Here is a 20,672-nt window from a genome sequence, read left to right as displayed (position 1 = left end):
GTCCAAGGTCAACGCAGCCATCTACCAGGAGATTTTGGAGCACTTCATGCTTCCTTCCGCAGATGAGCTTTATGGGGATGCTGACTTCATTTTCCACCAAAGCCAGGTTCAATGACCGTGGGATTACTGTGCTTGGTTGGCCAGCAAACTCGCCTAACCTGAACTCTATGGGGCATTGCCAAGAGAAAGATGAGAGACCGAACAATGCAGAAGAGCTGAAGGCTGCTATTGAAGCATCCTGGTCTTCCATAACACCTCAGCAGTGCAATAGGCTGATAGCTTCCATGCCACGCCGCATCAAACCAAGTACTGAGTCCATATGCATGCTTATACGTTTCAGAGGTCCGATATTGTTCTATGTACACTCCTTGTTTTATTGATTGCATGTAATATTGTAATTTACTGGGATTGTGGATTTGGGGTTTTCATGAGCTGTAAGCCATAATCATCGCACTTATGACAAATCACAGCTTGAACTATCTTGCTTTGCATGTAATGCGTCTATCTCATATATTAGTTTCCCCTTTTACGTTGCATTACTGAAATAAATGAACTTTTGCACGATATTCTAATTTTTCGAGTATCACCTGTATATGTATATCCACAGAACTGCCTGTATGAAATAGGATGATATATTACTAATGTTATATAAAGCCTGTCCCTAGTTAGTGTTTACCTCCTGGGGTGCAGTAAAATTTAAAATAAAAATAATTCACAAAGATCCCAGACAGTGACATACAACACTGGTGGTCCCGTGGTCAGGTGGGGCACGGAAAGGTGAGATGTACTTACCTGAACCTGTCCCTTGCGGGCAACGCCATTGTGCGCCACTATCTTCGGCCAGGAGCCAACGTCAATACTAATGCCTGAGAGAGTACAGAATTTAGGCCTATGGAGGATCCCGCAAGATCCTCCATTGATATAGCTAATACCCCTAGAGCCGTCACTGTTGACGGCTGGGTGATTGACACTTCTACACAGCTGCAGCTCCGCCCAGTGTATAGAAGTGTCAGATGTAGGAAATATTCTGAGTCAAATTAGTCCACACTTTATCTCAGTATATATTTTGACTGGGTAGGAATTTCAGTGAAATTCCAACACAGTCAGTATGAGTATTCCATAACGATTTTCTATCTTTACAAAATACTAATTTTGTACATATTTCTTTTAAATAGTAAGTCATATAATTTCTTCTGACAAAGTGCAGCTAAACCACAGTAATCAATCAAAGGCAGTCAGGCAATCAGGCAAAGGCAGTGCGAAGACCCCACAAGCTTAGATGTCCACTTGCATGGACGTGGATGATGGGAGCAGATATACTTACCTTAATCTGCCTCTCTCGGTGCCACCATACTTTTTCAAATCCTGGACACTTCTTGTATGTTGTAAAGTAACACTATATGGTCAGGAGTTCAAACATGTATTCTAACCCTATAGTGTTAATTAATAATGTTAGGTGGTCGCCTTCTCTCCCCCGGCCCCTTAAATAAGGTAAAAACGTACATTTATTCCAGCGCCGCGCTGGTATGCCGGTCCTGACTCCACTGCCGATCCATCTCCTTGGTTGAGATCATCAAAATTGATCAGAATTCCCATAGGAAAGCTTTGGGACGCTAATGTGCTTGTGCAGCAATACACTGCGCCAATCAGCATCTCCTCATAGAGATGCATTGACTCAATGCATCTCTGTGGGAAAAGTTCAGCGCCTCTATGCAGAGGGTGGAGATGCTAAACGTCAGTGCTGCACGTTGTGCAGTACTGACACAGGATGCACCTCTTGTCCCATCTGAGTGATTGCCACTGAAGGTGTTACTATCCACAAATGCAGGACACCAGAGGTCGAAATCAGTATGGCAGGACAGGATTTGAAAACGGTGACTCTCTTGCTTAAATCAGGATGGTTGGGAGGCATGCTGCCATGGCTTAATTGGCAAAGATGTGCGGGTACATAAGGCATGTAAAACCCAAGGGGTGACTTTGCTGTAAAATCATTAAATATTGTATATCTTAACATCAGGTTTTAGAACTAGTCAGACTTACTATCGTCCTATGTATAGATCCCTGGTGGCTGCAAACTATAACAGTAAAACATCCCATCTGTCCAAATGCTGAATAGATGTTATTGTACGAAGCCAAACTTGGTAAATCAGAATTTACAAAAATCCTTTGACTCATGTAGTTCTTCTGGGAAAAGAGGTCGGAAGTCTGTAAAAGTATGTGCGTTAGCAGGACTGAGATCCTGGGAAAATATGTCGTTTTTAACTCTGCAGAATGCAAGTTGGCTTTCTCAGCCATAATGAAAACATTCTTGGCTTTTTTTTTTCTTTTCTTTTTTCTTTAATAAACTTTGAAAAGAAAAAGACTGAAAATAAATTTCTTTTCAAAGGTCCGTTAAGGTGTCTTTTACTGCTTTAAACCATCGACATCAAACAACTGAGAATGTTAGTATGCCATTATTTAATTTTTATTTATTTTTTAATATTCACTTATTTAATCTTAACTCTAAAAAAGGTCAGAAATAGGATCAGATTAAAGCATTGCTTATCTTTATAAGCCCTTTTCATGCCAGTTGGATCTGCAATATTGTGCAGTTTGCGGTTATTGTTTCATAAATCGCGTATTTTGTAAGATTGTAATATACACGCAAATGCCAGTGAATATATTCCCACATTATTTTTTTTAATTGCTTTACTTTCAAAAATTATAAAAATGAAAATGCTGATATAAAATATCACTGAATTCAGAATGCACTGTTAATTAAATTATTTCTCAGAATGCTTTCGATTATTTGTGGCATCCGCTGCAAATATTAAGAAACTTCTGTAGTTTCTGTACCCTGTGTATGTAAACATGCATGATTGAGAGGTAATTATACAATTCCTATGTGATAGTCCTGTTTTTTTCCCTAAATCCTTAGCCATACATGCTAGTGATGCTGATTATTATACAATACATGATGTCCTACGTCTATCGGAAATGTTATTGGAATGAAATTGAAATGTGGATCAATGACCTGGACTCATCCATCTGTTATGTGCTGCATTATTGTGGGATCCAGAGCTGGTTCTGCACTTAAACAGCAGCGCCACGTGGAGAAAACACCTCTTGTGCTTTTTGTGGAGTAGGCCAGAAGAAAACCATGAAAAACTATTTTCTGTATCCCGTTAAATAAAATACGTTGGGATTCTGGTGGGATTTGTAAAATGAATCTTTGGATCTGATCACCTTTCCATAACAACATTTACCTCCTGATATCTACTGACTTCAGCATTTCTTTAAATTAAGTCCAACCAGTGAGAATAGCTCTGCCAATACATCCCACGACTGTAGACCAGGGGTAGACAAAGCATCACGGGAGACGTAACCCTTTTCTAAAGCATAATTAAGGCAATGTTCTAAGCATGAGGTTGGCCTGAAATCATGCTGGGTGGGCTAGAGTAAGGAAAATAAATAAATAAAGGGCAGCAAACCTTCCGATACTTATATCTGGAGGTTTTCAGCACTTGGGTGTAAATAAACCATAAAAACCCCTTTTTCTCACAAATCTGATTACAGCGGTGCTGGATCGGGCTCCTCCGACATTATAGGAAAGCATTGAATTATTTTTTTTCCTTTGGGAATTTTCAAGACACTGGACATCTTCATGCACAGTGTGAGGATATCCAGCGTCGTTTTACGAAGATAAACTCTGTGTGGTTTGAGGAAGCAACTCAAGTGGCTGTCTTAACCTTGCAATGTAAACATTACAGTTTCTCTAAAACTGCAGCGGTTTACATTGCAATAGTAAGGGGACAGGGGCACTGCACCCAGACCACTTACATGAAATAAAATGGTCTCCCCCCCCCCCCCCACAATGTATTAAAGTAACAATTTTTAATGAATAATATGACTTTTTATTTTAAAACAAATATAGTATGTGTGGGCGGTCATATGTGGCTATAGCACTAATATTTTACAGGTGTCTGAGATACACTGATCTCACCCCCACACTGCACAGAACACTCCTTAAATATTTAACCCCTTAATAATAAATTACTGTCTTTGCCATGAGAATAATATGGTCTTCAAGGGAAGGCATAGCAACAGACATATACATTTTATGAGAGAGCATGAGACAGACACAATCCTGCAATCCATGAACCAGTTTAGTAGCCCTTCTCTGAACTCTCTCTACAATGTGTATGAAAAGGCATGATAACAGACACAAGAGTTAGGGATCATGTGGAAAAGCAGTGGTGGGGGTTTATGGAGAGAGTAAAACGAGCACTGGTGGAATGGTTGAGGGAGATACAGTGGAGAGTATTGGAGAGGATTAATTGATGGAATGTGCAACTTGGGGGAGAATTCAGGTAACTGAACAGATATACAGGATATATATACTGGGGATAGGTATGAACTTTATTTAATCTGCTACTGTGATACATTGGAAGGGTAATATCAACTGTGAGAGATAAGGGATGTCAACTTAAGAACATAGAGTCCATTGAAGTTGCATTGGATGAACTATGTGTGCCCAGAACCTTCGTTGATTTACCTTTTCAATTGTGTTGACCAAGACCAGAGGAATTGCCCCTTACATAACACATATATAATTATAACTTCATTGTTATCCACTTCAGTTCCTGCACAGAGTGGACAAACAGTATGTGCAATGATTGGCTCACAGATTTAGGTTATATGGTTATTTTGCCATTTTGTAACCACGGATTATCTTCAGGTTCCACCTCATCATGTTAGAGCACTAAAAGGATCTCCTCGATTTAGCAGCATTAAAATAGCCTCTGGGGATTTCTCTCAGCCATGTAGTCATATATTCCAGTTGTTCTCAGCAAGAACCCTATAAATATTGTTCAACAAAAAAAAAAAAACCTTAAGAGCTGTACCTTTAGCTTTATAGCACAAAATTCACAATAGTTTGTAGTGGTTATAGTGCTTGTAATATCTCTTTAACAAGTTAAAATACCATAATTACCCAGGAAATTGTATTCTATGCTAAATGATAAACAACTATTTACAGGCGGAAATATATGTTTGGTAAATCATTTTGTACTCCCTCGGAATGTTTTGCAATCACTTTGTATATGATTTCAAAGGTCAGCGAGTTGCATTTAACCCAAAGTATTAATCATGTGTCTGCACTGTATTTACATTCATCATTCAAGGCATTATATAACAAACCCATATCATTGTGAGCAGACCTTTATATACCCTAAGTCCATAAAGAAGGGCACAAAAGAGGATTTGTTGTAAGCAAATATGCTTAAGGTTTGAACAAGGCTGACAAAGGTTAAGATTCCGTGATCAGTGTCTTGTGACATAAAACGTGTTTTACAGAATTCTCCTGAAAAATAATTATGTAAGTGTCCTCAGCCGATGCAGTCCTAACTGGTGTGTTCAATCAATGAAAAAAATTATTACAGGGGCGGGGCCGGACCGCCAAGCTGGATGGTCGCATGTTCACTCAGCTCCTGCGAGTTACCAAACTTTAACCTCTAAAACCATGCTTTTAAAACCTCCATAACGACCACCAGCGACAGTCGTCAGTGTTGTGGGGAAACTGGATCCAGGGTGAGGCTGGCTTCTCAAGCTGCAGTCCCCTGGAGGAGAGGGCCTTGATGTCCCGATTGGGGCCTACTCCGGCGGTGAGTGGGGCAGACGGCTGCTGCTCCACTATCCTGCTTCACAGAGCCCAGCCAAAGGCCCAAAGCCGTGTGGACTGGACCCTGTTCCCCCCCTGTGGACCGGTGGGGGTGATCCCGGTCCTTACCCCGAGGATCAGATCGTTGCAACAGGGCACAAGCCCAACAACATTCCACCATGCAGCAAAGCCTGGGAGCCTCAATTAAAATGGCGGATGCCACGTGGGCCGAAGCTAGAGAGACGAAAACCTGCAGCAAACAACATAGCCTCCAGGCACATTCTGATCTGAAGCTTGCCACTGCAAAATACAAGTACCCACCATGATGCCCAAACAAGATGCCTCCTCAGCCAGTTGCAACGCAAGAACGTGGCTCCACAACTTGGGCAAGCCCAAAGCAGAAGGGTGGACTGGAGGCACAGTGGGCCAGAGAGCTCAACACAGCAAAAGCCATTGACACCCAGCAAACGTCAACTTACCCTCCGGTTACAACGGGAAGCAGGTCTCTCGAACAAGGTACAGCACTATGCTCCTGGGATCACAGGGGCCGACAAAGCCCCCAACGACACACTCTCAAAGATAGACAGACACTTCTCTAACCTCTGGCGGAAACTAGAGCGCCTCATACTCCAGCCCGCTCTGCCACACAAAGCTGCCTACCTACCCAAGCGCTCCCCACTCAAGCACACATCCTCTGCGACACGAAAACTAACGGGGCGGCGGAATAGGAGACGCACAGTGCCGAGCCTCAAAATGGCATTGAAGAAATCACCCAAGCGCACACAAGCAAGACCACAACTGCAACCAGGAGAGCTGAGCAGCAATATACACAAGACACAAGCCCCAACTCACCGGACCACATCGTCGCAAGCTGACATGCAGTGCAACTCCTCACTCTGGGACTATGTGGTACCCCCTGCTGGCATAGGCTGAGACTGTCCCTTGGACTAATCGGTGAGGGGTAAACCCTAGGATACACACAGCAGCCGTAGTGTTATGTGCAGTCATTTAATATTTATGCCAATGTACCCAACATAGAGGAATCTTACTTAGTAGCCTCTTTGCCCACGCCATGGGGCTCCTACCAGAATTAATAAGCCTGTCATGCCTCTCAGGATCTTCTTTTCCTAGTATTGCTACATATACTGCTTGCATGTTTATTCTGCTCTTGCCTTACTTCTTACTAATTGTTTTGTAAATTATAAACTCGGGGGCAAGCTCAAAGCCGCTAGCTCAGAAATACAGCTACTGTATATTTCTTTATGTTAGCCTTAATAAAAGCGAGTATGGGCGCCAAGCTTAGTTTAACTACCCAATAACCGCACTCGTCACTGGCACCTTGAGATAGTACATCACTCCCTCTGCCTCGCACCTAACTAGTAACCATAGTTTACAGATGCACACCGGCTTGACACTAGCTGACTAACTATGCCTGTTAACTTTAACTTGATGCATATGCACAGGAAGGCTTCACACCTTACTTTGATGTATCATGTATGCCTAACTTTGATCTAGCATATACACATTCATGTAGACTACAAGATCGAGGCCTACCTAGCATGTTATTATCTCTTTTGTTCTGACTCATCAAAGCTTTTGGAAAGACTTGTCTTTACCCGTGTGTCTCACTTCCTTAATTCCAACTCTCTCCTTGACCCTCTTCAGTCTGGCTTCCGCCCTCTCCACTCTACTGAGACCGCTCTTATCAAAGTGACTAATGACCTAATCTCTGCTAAATCCAAAGGTCACTACTCCATATTATTTCTCCTTGACCTCTCTGCTGCCTTTGACACAGTTGATCATGCTCTCCTCCTTCAAACTCTTCAATCACTCGGTCTCTGTGACTCTGTCCTCTCTTGGTTTTCCTCCTATCTCTCCCAACGCTCATTTAGTGTCTCCTTTTCCAAGGATACCTCCTCCCCTCGCCCTGTCTCGGTTGGAGTCCCCCAAGGCTCTGTCCTTGGTCCCCTTCTATTTTCTCTTTATACTGCCTCTCTTGGAAAACTTATTGCCTCTTTTGGATTCAACTACCACCTGTACGCTGATGACACTCAGATATACCTCTCCTCACCGGACCTCTCCCCGGCCGTCCTGCAACGTGTCACTGCTTGCCTCTCTTCCATCTCTGACTGGATGTCGTCACGCTTTCTCAAACTTAACCTCTCTAAAACTGAACTCCTTGTCTTTCCTCCTCCTAATACTGATCCTCCTCTCTCACTCTCCCTTCAAGTCAGTGATATCCACATAAGTCCATCCCTACAAGCGCGCTGTCTTGGCGTCATACTTGACTCTGGTCTCACCTTTGAGTCTCACATCCAGTTTGTTGCCAAGTCCTGTAGGTTCCAACTCAAAAACATAGCCCGCATCCGCCCCTTTCTTACGCAAGATGCTACCAAGGAGTTTGTCCATGCTCTAGTAATTTCCCGCATGGATTACTGTAACTCTCTCCTGATTGGTCTCCCCAAAAGCCGTACTGCCCCGCTACAGTCTGTAATGAATGCTGCAGCTAGACTGATTTTCCTATCCAGTCGGTCCTCTTACACCTCGCCCCTCTGCCAGTCCTTACATTGGCTCCCTGTATCCTATCGGAGTCAATTCAAAGTGCTAACCCATACATTTAAAGCACTGAACAATTCCAGCCCCTCTTATATCTCTTCACTGATCCAGAGGTATGCCCCTCCTCATACCCTCCGCTCTGCCCGCGACCACCTCCTGACCGCTGCTCGCACCCGTACGGCCAACTCGCGCTTGCAGGACCTCTCACGGGCGGCTCCTCTCCTTTGGAATAACTTGCCTACTGCCATCAGACTCTCCCCTAGTCTTCAATCATTTAAGGAATCATTTAAGGAAAGCGTATGGCCTCCCAGAGTAATCTCTCCCTTACATACCTGTCTCTTGCTCTCTCCTATGGGATAGTGCTTTGTCTCTTCTCCAGCTCTGCTTCACTCCTACCTGATATTTCCTATCCTAATGTTTCTAATACCCCACCTCCTATAGACTGTAAGCTCATTTGAGCAGGGTTCTCTTCAACCTATTGTTCCTGTAAGTTTTCTTGTAATTGTCTTATTTATTGTTACATCCCCCCTCTCAAAATATTGTAAAGCGCTACGGAATCTGTTGGCGCTATATAAATGGCAATAATAATAATAATAACTCTGCTTTGTAACGGAGGACTGTGTTCCTAGGTGAACCTACATGCTGTTATTAAACTCTGGAACATTTTTTCTGTTCCTCTAAGTCTTCTTCTCATACTAGTACTAAATATGTGTCGGTCTCACTATATAAACTCAAGTCCTTTTTGACTTCTGATCAATTAAAAATCGGTCTATACAATCTGTAAAGTAATAGAATAGATTTTTTTGTTTTTGATTTTTTTTAACATAGAGTTAAATGAATTTCTTGATGATGAGACCTGAAGATTCTCCATTTCAGTGGTTTAAATTTTCAGCAGCTCATAAAGTCACATTATTTGCTTGACAATTTTTTTTTGCCAAACAGAGTAAGTTCTGTACCCAACACATCTACAGCAGACATAAAACATTAGCTATTAAAACAGTGTACTGAAATAGGATAGAGCGCCATGTTTTATTATATTGATATTAAAAAGGATAATAACTAGAATCATTTCAGCATGTTATATCTCCTTAAATAACATTTAAAAAAAGTATTTTCTCTTATGTACATGCAGTATTCTTGGCTTTCACTAAACTGTGAATTGGCAACAAATCATTCGGAAACCAATAAAAATAGCTGAATTGTAAAAAATTTAAAACATGGCTATTATTTTCCATTGTACAGCGCTGTGGAGTTCGTTGGTGCTCAACTGGGAGAAGGAGAGAGTGATTGAGAGAGAGAATCAGACTCTAGGATCTTTCACCTCATCCCTTTGCTTTGAGAGACATGTCTAGTCCTTTAGCTATATAAGACAAAGGTTTGAAGAAGTCATTGTTAAGATTTATGGTAGGAAGGCAGCTCATTGGTAGATTGTATCAGTGCTAATTGCAGGTAATTACATTTTCATGCTAGAACCTGCTGGTTTTGACCACATTCCATTGACGTAAATGGGCTCATTAACAAGGGGTTTCAATGCGTTTTGGCAGGTTAATACATTATTTTAGTTGCTTGGCAAGTGACCTGCACTCATTTAGGGCCAAACTAACCTGAAGAATGTTTCCAGTTTGGCAATATTCCTCAAACTTGCAGTTATCTAGTGAATGTCTGACAAATTCAAGGTTTAGTGACCAATCCTTAATCTGTTCGTATAGAAGCAATGGACAAAGTTAAAAAGTACTACAGCACCCCTACATTTAATTGCTCCCTAGGGACACCTCCAGTGGAGGTAACTCAGTTGGTCACTAGAGGTGCTTCATGGGTCAGTGCTACACGTTGTGCAACACTGCCGTTCAGCAGCTCCACACTCTGAATAGAGACACTGAACTTTCCTCATAGAGATGCACTGACTCGATGCATCTGTATGTTGAGATGCTGATTGGCCAGGGTGGAGTTTGGCTCCAAGTTTGTATTCCTGACCCTATAGTGTTCATTTAACAGTATGCCTTTTTTAAAGGAACACTCTACAGGAAAATTTTAAAAATACATTTAAAAAAAAATGCTATCTAGTAGCTATACCTCCAGTGAAAATATGCATGCTTTTAGTTATGCATGTTGGCATTTGGTGGTATATCTCAAAAGAGCTTGTGAAAGCTGCAGTTCTTATGCCTAGATCTCGTGCAAGCTGCTCTCCTTTTTTCCCCAGCACAGACTTTCAGTTTAGTTTTCATTATATAAGTGCACATTTCTCATAGAAAGTGTCACTTTAACATGGGAACAAAAGTACTTAAGACTTGTATGTGCGCTCCTTATTATTATTGCTAATATATAAGTGACCAATAACAAGCAATGTCTCTCAAAAGACATATATTTACTAAAACATACCGTAATTCAAAACAATAATTTAAACACCGGGGTTCTCACGCAATACAGACTGAATGACCCGTATTAAAATGCACCCTGAATACACTGGGTAATATAGGCAGTGACGTGGTACTCACAGCTGAAAATCGCGGTGAAACATATAAAAATAAGACAGAACCCACTGACAGGGCCCCTCACGCTAGGAAATTGTAACAGTATCACAAAAATAAGCAGCTTGTTGCAACCTAGCGTGCGGATGCGCTGTGTCTGTTTGTGTCAATATCAAAATGGTTTAAATGAATGCAAAAACAGTATGTATGTAAAATTAGCCACATACACCAGCGACTTGGAACACAACCCTATTAGATCTCTGTGAACAGTGTGCAAAGTACCTTGACCTCGGTGTGGGCCCCTACCTGAGGTGAAATCCCCCCTCCCCCCCCCTTTGACGCAGCAGGAGATAGGACAGAGAAAAATAAAATTAGGACTTCCGATGAAATGCTGACTGTTGTTACTGAGTGCTCAGCTCAGCCGTGGAGAATAGACAGACCACTGGCAGCTGTGTGAAGTCGCAGGAGCATGGAGGAGGTGCTGGCTGATGGAATCCTGGTTCAGTTTATACACCGCGGTCGGTATCTTCAAAAAAGACCGCGGTGTAAAATACCTCAGTCTCTCTGTAAATGGTGAGTACACTGGAGACAGCTGATACGTGACGTCGTCTACGCGTTTCGTTCCTAACACGGAACTTTATCAAGACCTTTAATAATGTAGTTGTTAAAAACCAGAAATAAAAACATACAAACATATAAACGCTATAAACAATCGTGCAAACAAGGCTCTTCGCCTCAAGCCAACCCCTGGCTATATTCCAGCTCCAGTCTCTAGTGATAGTGGCAAAGGGGAAACTGAATTCCTAGGAAAATAATGAGCCATACAATTCTATTGATCTTTTGTGACATTAGAAAATAAATGCTAATCGGAACTGTACCTTTTTTTTTTTTTCTTTTTTTTACGTCCTGGAATAAAACTCTTTCAAATGTTTTTGTTGGTGTTCGTGAATCTTATTTGTTTTTGAATGCATAGAACTATTGCCACAGCTTGTACGGTTACATTGCCTGATATCCACAATATGTCTGTAGGTGGCAGTGCTGTTTCCACAAGCTTGGATTTACCTGTAATGTGCCTCTAAGCAAAAAGCGAAAGTCGACCGAAACTTTGTGACTCCTTGGGATTTCATGGAATGTGGAGACGCATATTTCACCATTGTGGATATATGCTAATTCACTGCCTCGAGCATTTTCTTTTGAAATTGTGTTTAAGTGCATTCAACTAAAAATGCTACATTGATTGATACAGTTTTAAGAAATAAAGAATGTATGCATGTATGTGCTTTCAGGTTAGTTTGCTGCTTATCTGACCGAAGGATTGCTCGGGATACAGATTGATTGTGATCTTTTGTGTTGACTTTAAGTGCATGTCCTCTGTGAATTCTTGAATTTGTCTGAAAGCATCCGAAACTCTTGAGATGAATGGAGCAAACACTTTTTTTCTGTTTGTGACTCATCACATCCCATCGCTTTGTGTAGGTGAAACTAGACAGAAGGGGTTTAGAAGGATGGTGGCTTCCATGATTGGTAGGGATTGAGATACGTCCATGCATGCATCATAAGCAAGTTGCTGAAGCTAGGTGATACAATATACAAAACTACATTTCAGCTTCAAAGCTTAAAGGGTCACTCCAGGAACCATAACTACTTCAGTATTTTCTAGTGGCTTTTCTGCTTCGAATCTATATGAGCAGCATTTAAATTTTACATGCTGCAAACACAGAGTTATTCAGGAGACCTGCTGGTGGTATAAGTCTTACTTCCGTCACTGTTGTTTGGATATCATTGGCTGGCCAGTCCGAAACAAGAGCTTATGACCTCGGAGAGTAACCTCTACCTTACATACCTGTCTCTTGCTCTCTCCTAAAGGGCAGCACTCTACTCTCTCCTCCAGCTCTGCTTCACTCCCACCTTATTTGATTGTTATTTCCTGTCCTATTGTGTTTTATATCCCACCTCCTATCAGGCCCGAACTGGCCATCGGGCAAACCGGGCAAATGATCTCCCCTGCCGGGGGGCAGCACTGGCCCCAAGATGGAGTTCCCATCATGGGCCGGAGGGGAGATCGGGCAGTGAGCCGGTCACCCTCCGCGCACGCCGAGCAGCTGCCTTCTCTCGCGAGCTCCGAGATTATCACAGCGTTGCCATGGTAACCCGCGGCAACGCTCTGAAAATACGCGAGAGGGAGAGAGACATGGTCTGTACCCTGCGGGGTACAGACTGAAATTACCTGGACCGCCAGGGATCGGTGTGCAGTGTGGCCCCCCCCCTCACTGGACTACCAGGTACCTGCATGTTTCATCTCCCCCCTGCAAAGTTATAATAGAGTAAATGTTGCTGTTGTTTTTTTTTATTTTTATTATTATTATTAAATTATTCATTTAGGCTTATATCCAACCACAAAGTTATAAAAGGAATTACTTTTTTTTCTAATGAAATAAATAATTAATTTAAGACCATATCTATATACACCCCCTCACATATACACACACAAACACACTACACACACTGCACCCCCTGCACTAACACACTAAACCCCATGCATACTGCTCCCCTGCACTAACACACAAACACACACTACACCCCCTGCACTAACACACTACACTACACACACTGCACCCCCTGCACTAACACACAAACACACTGCACCCCCTGCACTAACACACAGACACACTGCACCCCCTGCACTAACACACAAACACACACTACACCCCCTGCACTAACACACTAAACCCCATGCATACTACTCCCCTGCACTAACACACAGACACACTGCACCCCCTGCACTAACTCACAGACACACTGCACCCCCTGCACTAACACACAAGCATACTTACACACAAACACACTACACACACTATACCCCTATATACACACTACACCTTGTGCACTTACACACAAACACACTGCACAGATGCTATACCTCTCTATAAATACTACACACACACTATATCCCTGAATGCACATTACACCCCCTGCACGCACACAAACACACTACACACTCTATACCCCTTATATACACACTATACCCAGAGCACTCACATACGCACACTCTATACCGCCTAAACATACACTACACTCCCTGCACTCACTTTATACCCCTATAAACACACATATTACACCCCAAACATGCACACACACTGATTTATATCCCCTATAAGTACACATTCTACATCCCCTGTACACACTATAACACCTTTGCATACATTGACACACCTATACACATGTGCTCTACAGCCCCTATATGTATACACACACTAGAGCCCCTAGATACACTCACAAACACACTGTACAGCCTTACATGCACACACTACATCCTCTAGGCCCACATACTCCACAGGCCCTCTAAACACACAAACGCACATACACACATACTTTACAATCCAGAAACACACACACACACTACAGCCCCTAACCACATGTAGTACGACACAAACAGACCCCTTTACACATACTATACAACACAAATTATTTGGTGGGGGTGCGTGTTAATGTTGGTGACATTACATGTCCCCTTTCTGGCCCCGCCCCTACTAGTGGGCTGCTCTGCCTTGAATTGCCCAGGCTGAATTTTTGTCCCAGTCCGGCCCTGCCTTCTATAGACTGTAAGCTCATTTGAGCAGGGTCCTCTTCAACCTATCGTTCCTGTAAGTTTTCTTGTAACTGTCCTATTTATAGTTACATCCCCCCTCTCATAATATTGTAAAGCGCTACGGAATCTGTTGGCGCTATATAAATGGCAATAATAATAAATAAATAAAGAGTTCCAAACCAACTAATGTAAATTCTGTGCATATTTCATACACAGACTTACATTCATTTACAATGAATGAGTGGCAGAAGATGGATACAGTTAAGCCGCCATCATGAAACATATGGTGCCCAGTGGGACCCAGGTAAAAGAGCAAGCCATAACAAAACATTTCCCCCTGTTGCAGGGTATTGGCACCGGGGTACTTCTAGCATCATTACCTCTACAGCAGGCTGATGCTTGGAGTAACCCTTTAAAGGACCACTATAGTGCCAGGAAAACATACTCGTTTTCCTGGCACTATAGTGCCCTGAGGGTGCCTCCACCCTCAGGGTCCCCCTCCCGCCGGGCTGGATGGAGAGGAAGGGGTTAAACTTAGCTCTTTCTCCAGCGCCGGGTGGGGAGCTCTCCGCCTCCTCTCCTCCTCTTCGTCTGAATGCGCATGCACAGAGCAAATATATCCACTTTTGGCAGATGGCTGTCTGTCTTAAAATAATGACATCAGAAGTTACCCTCTACAGTGTAATTTTAGTAGAATGTGTTTATTTTTCCACTAAGTTAAAAACTTGGTGACCACTCCAGTACACTTCTAAAATCAGTTGAATGACATATAAACCGTGTCATGTTAAACAGTGTTATATAATGTGGTCTTCTTTCACATATCATTGTGTTCATATTTCCGCACTTATTCTAATTTCTATTATCTTTTTCAGGTCCATACTTTCCGAGGACCACACTGGTGTGAATACTGTGCCAATTTTATGTGGGGTCTCATTGCTCAGGGGGTCAGGTGCTCAGGTAACGTTCGCCTAATTAAACTCTTCTTTATTGTAACACGTTACAATATAGTACTGAGAGAGAAATCATGTGGCTGTATAGCAGTTGATGAACTATGACTTGTAGATAATGATAAAGGTGGAGATTACCGTGTTACCTACACATAGTGTAATAAAGCAGAACATTAAAAATATTGTCCTGATGTATTTTGAATGAGTTCATGTGTTTATTGCATTTTCTATATGATTTGCTAGAAAATCAAAATGGCTGTCAAAAGATCCAAAATGGCTACTGGAAATTTGCAATCATAAAAGATCTGTCCTTTACTCTGTTTTTTTTTACATTTTATAAAACAAATGTTTATTGACCAGTTTAAGGTCAGCAAGACAGGTAACATGGAAATAGAAAACAAATCAACTTGGGCACCTTGGATATACTCAGCCCCCATGATTTGCATTGTTTGACTAGATTTATATACTCAAAAAAAGCCAGATTTATCATGAATACGTCTTGTATTATGATATTTCTATAAATGACTGTCCTTTTTTGAATTATTAATAATGATATACATTGCAGTGCTTATAGCATTGTACAAATGTACAAATATACATAAACATTTAAAGATACACTTAACAATGCCCTACCTACAATATAATATCATGCTTTTGACAAATCACATGACAATAAGGATATAAGTTTACATAACATTCTAATACATGCCATATGAAGCATGTGAATCCTTATATGTCAAATTATAAAACAATCGTGTCCTCAGTGATATAACATAAAGCAATCTGTTTTGAAATCTTTTTCTAATAGAATGTTTGGACCCATGGTTCGGACTGGAGAAAGAATAATTTTAGGGATTCATAAGTTCAAGTTAGCTATAAATAATATGCTTCTGAAGTGTGGCATAAGCTTTGATGTATTAAAGAACACAAAATAATTAAATAATAAAAGGGAATTAAACATTTTAGCCCGAAATAGCTATCCTGGATTTTTTTTTTTTAATTCAGCCATTTTAACTTACCATAAATTATATTTAATGTTTATTCTTCACTATTTGTAAGTTTTTTGAACGAATGTCAGTATTTAGCAAAATCTAAAGAATAACACCCTAAATCTAACAAGGATGTTTATATGCCTGTTCCCTGTTCTTAAAGCAGTACTGTCCAGTTTATCGTTCCTTTACTCCTTCTTAACACTAATCCGGTTCTTACTGTGTAGTGCAGCAGACAAGTGACAAAAAGCGATTACGTCTGTAGCACGTCTGTGTTGAGGGCAAGGTCATCACCCCATCCTGCCCTGTGGCAATCATGTGTGCTTAGGTATCTTCAAAGCCACCTCATACTTGTATCAGGCTGCGCATATCTCACATATTTAAGAAATTAAATATTTAATTAATAATGTTTTGCTGAAAGACAGAAATAGCTTTTAAACTATATGAGAAAAACAATTAACAATTAATTGCAGTACACACTGTGGCCTTTATTTTATAATTTTGGATGCTTTCCAAATTATAAAAAAAAAAAAAATTTTAATTTTTAAAAAAGATTTTTTGCAGAATATTACAATATTAGAAAATACATCATATATATCAAGATATAAAAAAATATTTTTTACAGTAAATCATTTTTAAAATGTATCCAAAAATATTAACTGATTTAAAAAGCTTATTAAAAAAATATTAAATCGAGGCTTACATTCCTTGTTCTGTGATATAATTATTCACTGGAAAACAAAACAATTTTTTTTTTAAATCTCTATTTCTTGGCCGTTTCTTGTGCTTCTGTGAATAGCACTCCTTTGTAATGTTATATCTATTTTTATCTAAATTGTTATATTAAATCAAGGATAAATATGGACAGGAATGTAAGTACAGAAAATGTCATTTATTTTAATTACATTTTGAGATAGTGTAGTTGCTGTGTAATACTAACATTGAATTTTGTCAGTGTTGCAAAGTACATTGGCACTTTATATACAAATTAATAATGACTTCGCTGACGCACTGACAGCTGCAGTAGAAATCATTATTCCAGCCTTTGAAGATCTCTTTACTTAATTTGTGTTGATGGTTGTACATAATGTGAGATGCTATATAAAAATTAGATAAACGATTAAACAAATGCCTTTCAGCATTATAACTGTGTATCAAGCAAATAAAAAATACTTTGCCCCCAATTTAAATATGCCTGCAGGTCTCCTTTTGCAAATCACTGATGTAAATGGTGTGGATGGATTTCTTCATTTTTATCATTATTTTATAGCCAGCGGTCACCAATTTTACCCTTTCACTGCCAGTCTGGCATGCAGTAGGTTAAATCCTATTATTTTCTTGATTTATACAACAAAATACCTCAACGCACCAATTTATGGAAAAGCTAATTATTATTATTTTTTTGTCCTGTAAAATATATGTAAAATATTTTATATATTATTTAAAAAAATTAACAGAAGTAGTTATTGGACAAAGTAGTTTATTAACCAAACACAGCAATGTAGTGAATTGAAAACCATATTGTAAAAGCAAAATGTAGGCTAAAATAGCAATGCTGTGACTGTAGTGGAGTTGGGATTTTTTTTTAAAATCAGCTGATTTAGCCAGATTTTGCAATTCACTTTTAAAAAAATTCAAGGTTTAGTGGATAAACCTCCCAATTTCTTTTTACGTTCTTGTTGTAGCATTACGCCTTGCCCTACACACACATAGAACTGTGTCTCTAGTGGACAGACATTTATAATAATGTTATTATTTTTGTCAGTGAATATGTTATAATGCTAGCATTTTACTCTACATAGTATTTGCAATAGGGCATTTCTTATTGTAAGTATTAGTTAAATTACTCTAACAATTTTTTTTTTACTCTATTTATTTGCAGCCCCCATTCTGAGATCCAGTCCCCTTTTTTTCAAACTTAGTCCTTGGGTGTTTAGACTTGTCTCTTTTTAGCAGAATTCTGTCTTTTTTACTCACTGTCATAGGCGTGCACAGCCTATTGCATAAGCATGGGCACCCTAAAGCACAAACACACACGCCGCATGTATATGTATGTGTAAATGTGTGTATATATATGTATATATACACACATAAATACATACATACACACTGCTGGGTGTATGTGAGAGTGCCGTGTGTGAGGGTGCTGTGTGTGTGAGGGTGCTGGTAGTGTGCTTTCTGTGTGTGAGGGTGCTGTGTGTGTGGGGGGGTCCTGTGTGTGTAAGGGTACTGTGTGAGGGTGCTGGTAGTGTGCGGTATGAGGGTGCTGGTAGTGGGCTGTGTGTGTGTGAGGGTGCTGTGTGTGTGTGTGTGTGTGTGTGTAAGCGTACTGTGTGTGTGTGTGTGTGTGTGTAAGGGTACTGTGTGTGTGTGTGTGTGTGTGAATTTGTTTGGAGGGATTGTGTGTGTGGTAGGGGGACAGATTAGGAAATAGCCCCCCTCCCTTCTTACCTTTTGCCTGGGAGGGGGATCCTTGCTGCCATCCCTGATCCCTGGTGGTCCTAGTGTGAGTGAACTCTAGCCTGGAGGGCTAGAGTTCACTCTCGTGAGATCTGAGTGTTGCCGCAGCATAGCTCTTGTAACAGGCCCTTGTAAATAGAGCAGCAAACTAAAGTGTCAGAAATACATTTTTAAAACATGTTAAAGGAACATTATAGTGTCAGGAATACAAACGCATATTCCTGAACTCTAGTTTTAAAAGCACCATTTAGGTGGCTGTCCCTACTCTCCTTACTTTAAATATGTGTTAAACTCACCTTTTTTCCAGTGCCGCTCCAGTCTTGCCGCAGCTGACTCCACCCCCTCCACCTCCTTGGCTAAGATCATCAAATTTAACGATCTTAACCAATCCAATGCTTTACCGTAGGAAAGAATTGGGAGGCTTTTGCGCATGTGCGGCAAAACCCTGCGCCAACCAGCATTTGTTAATAGAGATGCATTGAATCAATGCATTTTTATGAGGAATGAACTCTGCAAAGCATGGAGACGCTGAACGTCAGTGCTGCACACTGCCCAGCACTGACCCGGGAAGCACCTCTAGTGGTTATCTGAGTGACTGCCACGAGAAGTGTTTCTAGGCAGTAATGTAAATGCTGTCTTTTCTCAGAATTTTTAGATATTTACATTATTCTGTATTATTTTAAAGGGTTTTGTGCGTCTTCCATGTCCTGTTTAAAAATGTTGTTTGCTTTTAACCATGATATCTGATATTATCATTGAGTGGCGTTTCAGAAATTCATTCCATGATATGCTTTAAAGATTCTAGTATTGGTTCCTATTTCTTGAGAAAAAATTGTTTGTTTTGCGATAGTTTCACTCATTTGGCAGAAATACATAACAAGATCTTAACAGGCAAATGTTAAACCTAAACTTACAGAATAGCTCTGAAGAAAAAGCAGAACATATGAAATGAACAAATAATAAAACATAGTCTGTATGCAGGTTAATATAGTCTTCTGCAAACTCTGGTATGTAATGGTATTTTTTCACCAGTGATTCTAATCAGCATTTTCAATAAAAAATCAGTGTGCAAAATGTATTCCAAAATAACCAGTTAGGAAAATGACATTTTAGGCCAGTGCTCTGCAACCTGTGTGCTGCCCAGTGGCGGAACTACCTCCAGTGCATGCTGCAGTGGGTATAGAACGGAAGAAAGGGATCAGCGCTCTCTATCTATACCAGATACAACAAAAACATAATAAATAAGCTGATCAGTGGATATCAGCTGATCTCCACTTGATAAAGCCTAAGGGCGAAACGCGTTGTGGTTTTTAAACTATGTTGTTTTAAATAAAGGTATTTTGGCCACTTTCTTACTGTGAGTTAGCCATCTTACTTTTTATTACTATTATTATTTTACTTTTTTATTACTACCATCCTTTTATCCGGCACCAGAAGTGTTTTTACTTTCTAGTGAGGATATTACTCCCAAGAATCCTAGGTGGGGATTATACCACTCAAGCTGTATTCATTGAACAGTTAGTCTGTTCAACTAAATGTGAGTAACCACTTGGTTTTTTAACCTTCTCACCTCTGGCATTTTATACTTTGAGCACTATTGCTGTTCCCGCTTTTATTTCCACATATAGTCCCCTAATCAAGAAAGAATACTAAGACCTCACGTATCCCATAAGTGGGGATTATACCACTGTACGTTATCCACACTAGAGCTAAGTCCATAGCTCTTGAAAACGTGAGCAGGACCATATACTCTTTTATTGCTTCTACCCCTTTCGGGACATACTACACCATCAGTTGTTATTTTTTATTTCATATGATGTACAAAGACGCATCTACACCACTCTGAAGAATCCCCCACTACTAAAGACTGTATTCACCTCTACAAAGATATACCTCATTGTTTGATTCATCTACCAGTCAGACTATTTATTCTGGACTTCTATTTGCTTATTATCTATTACATATATTGCATTTTAGTCTGCCTATTCTATGCTCTTTTAATTTATGTGGTTTTTAGTGGCGCTG

At 40.5% G+C, this 20,672-nt stretch overlaps 1 protein-coding gene across 1 annotated transcript in view; it reads left to right on the top strand.

The window, feature by feature from the left end:
- CHN2 (chimerin 2) overlaps positions 1-20,672 on the top strand; it is a 292,215-nt gene that overhangs the window by 240,909 nt on the left and 30,634 nt on the right. Inside the window, exon 8 of the mRNA XM_063452328.1 lies at positions 15,124-15,208. Coding sequence (XP_063308398.1) covers positions 15,124-15,208 — 85 coding nt within the window. The remainder of the gene's footprint in view (positions 1-15,123; positions 15,209-20,672) is intronic.

This window comes from Pelobates fuscus, chromosome 4 (genome assembly GCF_036172605.1).
Source record: "Pelobates fuscus isolate aPelFus1 chromosome 4, aPelFus1.pri, whole genome shotgun sequence".
Taxonomy (NCBI): domain Eukaryota; kingdom Metazoa; phylum Chordata; class Amphibia; order Anura; family Pelobatidae; genus Pelobates; species Pelobates fuscus.
Note: the sequence above shows the minus strand (reverse complement) of the source record. Positions and strands in the feature narration are given on the sequence as shown.